Here is an 8,564-nt window from a genome sequence, read left to right as displayed (position 1 = left end):
TGTCTTATGATGTCCAGAATGACGGAAGACATTTCAATTATTCACAGTATTCGAATTTTGAAACTAAGTCGGCAAACCAAATCCTTTACTTATAGGCTACTGACTCCGCTCCTCTACATTTCTCTGAATATTTTGAAAACCAAGCCACAACTTTGTAGCAATACATAAATAAATCCCCCAAAAAATTGCTTTCCCTGTTGCTGACATGAAGAAATTCACTTGTGACTGACCACATTGTGCTCCGTCATGTTAGTTAGCATGTCTGAGTCACATCTATGAGTATCAGCAAGTTCCATTTATTCAAACTCACTGAACTCACCGCAATATGGATGACTCAAAGAGACAGCATGGTATGTTAACATGTACATGATGTGTTCACAATGCAATCAAAGGCAAACATGTGATTAAGCCGTATCCTTGGCGACTAGTCCCTGACTTTAGATGTTGCGTTATCACAGTATGGGGCCAGATTGCCCACTGAAGAAATTGTACATGTGAGATTCATGCAAAACACTGCCTGCATGATCACATTATAGCAATGGAAGAACATATAAAGTATAATATCCACATTATCATTTGGTTGGTTGAGATTATCAACCTCATCAATAAATGTGTGTGAATTCAAAGTAAACAGCAGGCAGGATGTTGAACACAGGGGGAAGGGGAGTTTCTGTATGACTGCTGTGAAATTGGTTACACTATTACAGGAAGTACATCTACAGGTATGGGAAACGAACTGCGACAGGGTTTATAAAAGACGAGATGGCTCGACCAGTGATGGGTTAAAAAACTTTTTGTGAGGCAGCTATTTGTGGCCTGGTGTTACGCACACCAAACACAGACAGACCAGCATGGAGACGTTGCTTTTTCTATTTCCTCAATTCAACTTTTTGGCCCCAAAGGAGGAAGCTTACTTCAACATGCTGGGCACAGAGCGTTTACAGGCACCAACAATGAAAGACGATACGACAAGGTTGGTGTGTGTTTGAGTCTACTTGAGCCATATATGCTGAATTTCATATTGTGTTTTAGTGTCTTTAATGTATGTATGTATGTCAGAAATCTAAATGGGCTTATGTGATGTTTAAGTACATGAGACTGTCTATGAGATGTGACAGTGTGACAGTAGGCTGTGTGTCCTCAGCGATGAGCTACTACCAGCTTTGTGTCTAGAAAATTTGTTTAGGAGAACTTTAAAGGCCTGTTTGTACTCTGTAGCACGACATGTAAGCCAACTTGTAAATGACTACGTGTAATTCTCGTGCTTGTACACGCACACACACAAACACACACAGATACAGCTTGTGGAACATGTGGCATATTCTCTGTTTTGCAGACTTAAAGACAAGGAGAGGAAGAGTCGACTAAGCCTTTTTCTCACCAAGTCAGGCTCTCATGAAAATGTCAGTCCACATAAAAAGACAAACCCGACACCCAACAAGTGAGTCAAAATCCATAATTTTCATATCCAGGCGTTCCTGTTTGAACATGTATTCTTCATTTTAACCTCAATCTCCAAAAAGATTGTTTTAATTCTGGATAGAAGAATATGGGGACTGAACATCTTTGATCTAAAGCATTTTCTGCCGCATCATTAGCAGAGAACTGACCGCCTCTCTGAATTTTGCAGCATCCCAACAGAGGCGGCTTTGAAATGGAGCGATTCCTTTGAAGAACTGCTAAAGCACTCAGGTCAGATTAATGCCCACAATCTCTCCAAATGTAATGTTAAACTGCTGTCCAATACCATTCCTTCTGCAATCAAGCAGTCTGCACCATCTGAATTGTAAACTATCTGTTGGAGTGCTAGAGGCAGCAACTAGTTAATGGAGACAGCAGTAAGAGTTTCACTACATCTTTTTGTGTTTGTCAGCATAGACAGAAATACAGAAGCTGGTCAACTTCCTCATCACACAGACACTGCTCATTTGAAGAACTAACTGCTAGAAAAGTATTCTAATGTATGATTGTATTAATATTACATATACAATTATGTTGAAGGTAGAAAAGGTTAGTTCATGATGGAATTATTTATGAATTTTGACTTTTGGATGAGGAAATGACTCACCACCATTAGGTTCGCACAGAGAATTTTTAGATTTGCCCTTTACGATTGCCTAATTTCGGATGTGGTGTGACTCTGATCAGACAGCTGTGTGTGTGAAGTGAACACGGCGTTGAGTGACAGTGAGTGTGTTTCTGACCCTCTTCATCAGATGGTGTGGAAACCTTCTCTCAGTTCCTCAAGACAGAGTTCAGCGAGGAAAACATGGAGTTCTGGTTGGCCTGTGAAGAATACAAGACCATCGATTCAGAGACCAAACTGCTGTCCAAAGCCAAATACATTTATACAGTCTTTATTGAATCAGAGGCCCCGAAAGAGGTATGAAAATGTTTATTCATCATAAACTATAGTAAAGCATTGATGTGACGCTGTGAGCCAGGCTATGGAGTGGCCAGACATTGAAAGTAATTAAGAAAATATACTCAAGTATTGCATTTTTTGAGGTACTTGTATTTCCCCTCCCCTGTTAGTTAAAGTTTACTCAACTACATTTAGTTGATGGATGTAGTTACGTTTGAATTTAACATGAAACACGTAATTTCTTGCAGATTTCGTTCAAAAAGTTCAAAAGAATTTACTATAATCCATAAATAGACCCCGCAGTCTGAATATCTGTGGGTGAAAACTTTGCATCTCCAACTTTGCGGGGTTTTATTCATTATTTCATTCAAAACTCAAAAATGCTGATCACGTGGAAAACCTTGTAACTCCAATTTTTCTTATTGTCATCATTCATGCATTACTTGAACAGGATACTGTGTGATTGTGGGCTTTAGCCTCTGCAGTCTTGTGTTTCCTTGCAACGGTTTATTCATCAGTGAGTGTGGAATATGAATGTCATTGTACTGTCATAAATAGAACACATGAATCCTCCTGATGCACTGCAGGCACCAGCCTACAGCAGGTTGACCTTTAGGGGCGGCAGCAGCTTGAGGTTACGCTTTTCACACAAGCAGGGCTGCAAAACAGGTCGAGCTGTTCCGTGTGAGACGGTTGTGGTCTCAGAGCCTTGTGCTGCGACCACCATCTGATACGCTGTCAGGGCCTGAAGCAGATGGGCCATGGAAATGTGTCTGGGTTTGAGGTTTTGATATTCCGCTGTAGAACTGGAAAGATCGTCGCCCACACACTTTCAGTCCATGATAATCAAACATACAAATGAAATGATTTTAAAGTTTTGGAGCGTACTGCAGTTGCACGAAAGCAAATGCCAGTTCAAGTGATTTCCAAAGAGATTCAAATGTAAATGAAGATACCTCGAGAGAAATCATTGCACATGCTGCATACAGACTAAACTCTACACTCGCCTTCCATACTGTTGATGTGAGATACTTGCAGTTTGATGCACATGAATATTTTGTAAGCAAGCGTTCGTGCTGATTACTATTTGTTACTGAAAGCTACGTCAGTAGTTTTCTTCCCTGAAATAGAATTCGAATCAGAATCAGAACACTGTTATTACACAAAAACATCTCTTTAAAAAGAAGCTGAATAAGCTTGTTTGCGGTGTTACACGGGTCACTGTTTGCAAGCTGACACCTGTCTCTGATTGGGCTTTAAACCCAAAGTCACCTTGTACCATGAGCTCCTTCTTCCTCAACTCCCATTTATCACCTTGAGTCTCTCACCTATTATTAAAGCTGCAACAGAAAGCATCCTAAAGAACACAGATTGCGGCCTTGGTTCCCATTATTCCTGCCTTTGAAAGGCTTCGCTTTCAAACCCATAAATGCAGTGACTTTGCTTGTACCTGCGTGGTAAACAATCTTCCTAAGTGGTTTGAGGAGAATTCATTTCTCAAGCACGGAGAGAATTGTTGCAATCACAAACAGACTCTTTACTTATTGGTATTTATTTGACCATCTAAGTCGTGCATATAGGGTCTTCGATGGAGAGATGTGTCAATGGGCTGCACTTTACAATAACGGTCTCTGAATCCTGTGTGTTCATGAGTTCTCTGGGTGAAAATTCATCCACTATTGCTGTTTCAATGGATGTTGTTCTTATATCATATTTATATCTACGTACAGAAAAACATGCACAAATCCTCATTAAGGTGTAAATGACCTTTTTGCACACTTTTCTGTCCTAATCCATCACGGTCTCATCTGTCACACAGGTCAACATTGACTACTCGACCAAGGTGATCATCCAGAAAAACATAACGCACCCGACGAAGAGCTGTTTTGAAGCAGCTCAGATTAAAATCTTCAGCCTGATGAGAAAGGACTGCTACCCCAGGTTCCTCACCTCTGACATTTATCTGCGGCTCACGAAGAGAAGGGCCCCAGGTGCCAATATGTTCCGCAGGAGGTCACGCTCCTGTGTATTCAACGAGAGAGGAGAGGCAACGTCTTCAGCCTGGTAGTGCTAACATTGTATAGACAGCTCACTCTGCTGTCAGGGGGATTATGTGGGAGATAATCTATGATGAAAATAATGTTTTCATTCTTTTAAATAAATGCAGAGGTCAGAGTGGGTCAGTGGTGCCTGCAGAACCATATACAGTGGAGGGACTGTAGTAATATTAAGATGGCACACTGAAAGGTTTTGAGGGAATTTCAGGAGTCAATATTTGGAATAACATTTCTTTAAAAAATGCAAAGTTGCTGTTTTATCCCTTCACCTTCATTTCATCGCATTTTGCCATTATACTGTATTTTCTTTGTAGGAGTCTGTTGAGTCAGAAAATGACTCAACAGTGCCCTCTATGGGTGTAATGCTACTTTTAAGGTGGGCTGGAACAGTGAAACAAGAAGCTGGTAAATAAGACGCAGGTTGTTTCAGGGCGTTGTGCTCTTCTGTTGAAATGTCTTGTAAAGTCATGGACAGTTTCTCACAGGGCCCTTCTTAGATCTATCCAGGCTGTTTGGACTCCCCTGTCCGCCTCTTGGGGTGCCATTGTAGGGATTTCCCCCGTTAATACAATGGCAACATGGCAGTGATTGAAACAGAAGTATTTCTTATTCCTGAAGCCTTACATTCTTTAAATGGGAAATTAGAGTTGGAGCTTGAAATTAATAAATAGCACTTTAGAATTCCAGAAGTCAGTATCAGCTAAATGGATACTGACTATATCCTACAAATATTAATGTAGAATCACATCATTTAAATTCATTATCTAAACATGTGACACACCCTCCAGCCAATTGGAATTGAGAAATCTCTGGCATGATATCAGATTAATCAGTTCATTCAACGACGCAGGTGCCATATCGAACTCTCCTTTCTCTCTATCAGAGGCATTGTACTGTTATGAACTCGAGCTTCAATGAAGAGTTTCATTTTTCTCAAGCTTTTCAAAACTTGAATGACACTGGAATGATTAAAGACAATATCTATCTAAAGCGCCCTGAAGCTACTTGGAGTCTCCAGCCATCTATACTGACACCACTCCCCTGACTTCAAAGGTGTTTCATTGCAGTTTCTCTTACTCCAACCCTGCAACTGCACTAAATGCAACATCAATCATGTTGATATGACTTACGAGCTATTGTGACCCCTATCCAATTAAAATGGATTCATGATTTTATCCCCCCCACCACCACTACCACACACAGACACACACACACACGCACACAGTGTCCACCCCCCTCCAGACCAGCTCACAGTGAAAGCCTGGAGCCATTGTGACTGCACTGAAACTTTTTAATGAGGGATCATGAGCAAAATAATTTTCTCACTTCTGTTTTGAATTAATATTCCATCTCCTGAGTCAGAAAATGCAGATGTCCTGTTTCAATACTAATATTACATCCCATTAATTTTGACTGCTGTTATTTTATTTTATTACCATTTCTCGATTCTAATAATTTATGATCATACATGTAGTCACTCTGTTGTAAGATATTCATAACATGTAGAATAATTCAAATAAACATACTTTCAATGAGCTGTTTTGTGTCATTAAGTAGAGTGACCACCGCAGATACACATACAGACACAAACACACAGACACAGACACACTAATGTGAAAAATGGAACCATAATACTTGCTGTGCATATTTCGATTGTGGGGGGAAATCCTATGAAGCTCCCTATTCCAAATCAATGAAAAATTCATACTGTAGACCCAATCAACTGACTTCTACTGCTGTAGCATAGAATTATTCATGTTACTGTATATGCATGCTCAACCTATAGTTCAAAGATGTGTCATCATGTGAACCTGTCAGAGTGATCCCCACTTTGCCTCCAAACTATCGCATATGCATGTGGAGGGAAGAACGAGGAACTGGTATCCAAGTGCAAGTCCCCGCACAGACACACACACACACAGATAGCTCATTAACACACATGTCAGGGTTAGCTTTGCCTTTGTAGTGATGTTTATCTCGGCCAAAGTTACAGTCATAACCTCTTTGGAATACATTTCATTTCACACTAATTATGCAGGAAGTACCAGGATGTTACTGCAGTTCAGGCTGTCTCCTCACATAAATCCAGAGAGGGGAGCAACAAAGGTAGAAGTGCAGCTGGCGTGCCAAAATCACCACAGCTTCAGCCTGTGCCAGTAGATTTCTTCCAAAGCACTGACCTCAGAGGGAAACAAAAGAGCACCAACGCGGTTGCCCAGACATGCAAAGCTTGTAATAACTTGATGAAAATCAGTGTGCAGGGTGAGTTTAAGACAGAATGATTCATAGTATGGTCGTTCAGTAGTGGAGAGTTATACAGATTTTCTCAAACAAATTGGTTTACAATAAAAAATAATTCTTATATCCCAACAGTTCAGCAGCTTTTGCATAATTTGTAGTTATGTCTCTTAAAAGTAAGAAAGCACTCCTTAATATGCTGGTATATGTTTCTATAACACTATAACTGACAAATTTACAAGGACTCCAAGGACTGTAGTCTCATTTTCTCAAACAATGTGTCCCAGACACCCCTATCTAAGAGGATTTCTGCTTTCATCTGGCTCTGCGTGAGCCAAATTTAGTAATAGATTTGCTGACTTGGAGGCTCAGATATTGAGTCGAGAAATTTTTAACCTTACAAATCCAATTGTGATTGACGCCGAGGGCCTGGCACAGTATTGACAGAACTAAATAAATTACGGTGCAACTCCAAACAGAAGGTTAAGTTCAGTTGGAGTGTCTCGAGGTGAGCATTCTTACCTTTCACCATCCGTTCAGACCTGTCTGTGATGTGCTCCTCTGGAAAGAATGGAGGGGGACGTAGTGGGATCCAGTGATTGATGAACATTCATCAATGAATAGATGACAGTTTTCATATAAATAACTCAAAGAACAATTTCTGCAGCCCTGAGGCTAAACGCTGCTCAGGCAGTGATATTAATTCTGGCAGGCAGGGAGTGTGTCAAGTGTCAGGGAAAAGCTTTGTGAAAATCTAATTTTTCTATTTTGAAGTGAATACTTTTTTTAACTACACACCACACTCAATGAATGATATGTTGCAATTTGGTTTTGTATTTACATGTGAATTAGTCCCATTAGTTTATTTCATTTCATTTCATTTCATTTCATTTCATTTTATTTTATTTTATTTTATTTTATTTTATTTTATTTTATCTTATTTTATTTCATCTTATTTTGTCAGGGACCATATATAACATGTTGACTTCCAGCAAGAAATTTCATTTCAACAAAGATTTTATTACAGATTGTAAATTTAAGATGCTTTCATATACAGAGGGATTTGTTTTAATAATTGATTGGTAAAGGTACAAATCTGCTGATAGGGAAAGTATTAATGACGTGTTTCCTAGTAGGACTCTTGGATTGTGAGTGGAGGATTCAATCGTGTGTTTTGACTTTTGGAACACAATGTGATGTCTTTTATTCACATTTGGATGACAGTATTGTAGGAATATTCTGAAACTCAATTTCATTTAGATTGTTTTCTTCATGGTGGTTGAGATGTTCCTCTTCAGTTTTTCTACTGCTGTTTATTTGTTGTGATATTTTCTCCCCCCTTTTCAGCCCCTAGATATATAATGAAAATTACTGCCGAAGGGGGGTTAGAGGAAATAAAGAAAGAGGGGCGGGTCTCTCCAGGATCCACACTGCTCACCGTTTCCATGATATCTGTCCCAAACAAGGGGGATCAAAGGAAATGGTATGTACAATGTATACATATATATATATATTTAAATGTATTGGTTTGTTTAAGTCGATATGTATTGAGGGACATTTCTTTATCACTTCCTAAATATTTGATCACCCCAACACCTTGCAGTCAGTGGTGGAGAGTTATGTGCTGCAGCCACATTTTTGTTCACATGACTAAAAGAAATAAAGCCAACATGGAGAGAAACAAATTTCAATGCTGTCTTCAATTATACAGAATGTTGGACTTAGATGATAGAAAATAGAGGTGGGCAGGTGGAGAGGACCAGAGTGCCACCATGTGCAAGATAAAGAAAACGCACCTTGCTGGAGAAAGAAGTGTGCTTTTGTTCACTGCAGTAGAGTCATGTTGTCGTTGTTGATATGGGTCAGTACAAACAGATTTGATGTTTGGGTGCGTTAAAATATGA

At 39.6% G+C, this 8,564-nt stretch overlaps 1 protein-coding gene across 1 annotated transcript; it reads left to right on the top strand.

Moving 5' to 3' along the window:
* Positions 1 to 703: 703 nt before the first annotated feature.
* rgs18 (regulator of G protein signaling 18) lies at positions 704 to 5,957 on the top strand. The gene is made up of 5 exons (XM_076144908.1): positions 704 to 973; positions 1,337 to 1,441; positions 1,631 to 1,692; positions 2,217 to 2,383; positions 4,185 to 5,957. The coding sequence occupies exons 1-5, from the start codon at positions 852 to 854 to the stop codon at positions 4,431 to 4,433; spliced, it is 705 nt and encodes a 234-aa protein (XP_076001023.1). The 5' UTR covers positions 704 to 851; the 3' UTR covers positions 4,434 to 5,957.
* Positions 5,958 to 8,564: the final 2,607 nt, after the last annotated feature.

Source organism: Genypterus blacodes, unplaced genomic scaffold (assembly GCF_046128005.1).
Source record: "Genypterus blacodes isolate CSIRO-AG114 ecotype Tasmania unplaced genomic scaffold, CSIRO-AGI_Gbla_v1 ptg000029l_1, whole genome shotgun sequence".
In the NCBI taxonomy this organism is placed as follows: Eukaryota; Metazoa; Chordata; class Actinopteri; order Ophidiiformes; family Ophidiidae; genus Genypterus; species Genypterus blacodes.
The sequence above is the reverse complement of the archived record's forward strand: the minus strand, read 5'-3'. Positions and strand labels throughout refer to the sequence as shown.

What these genes read in the sequence shown, in the direction of transcription:
- rgs18 (XM_076144908.1), top strand. Translation starts at nt 852, where the DNA reads ATGGAGACGTTGCTTTTTCTATTTCCTCAATTCAACTTTTTGGCCCCA. An exon ending in ACAAACCCGACACCCAACAA is followed by an intron (nt 1,442 to 1,630) that starts GTGAGTCAAAAT and finishes TGAATTTTGCAG; the next exon opens with CATCCCAACAGAGGCGGCTT. An exon ending in AATCAGAGGCCCCGAAAGAG is followed by an intron (nt 2,384 to 4,184) that starts GTATGAAAATGT and finishes TCTGTCACACAG; the next exon opens with GTCAACATTGACTACTCGAC.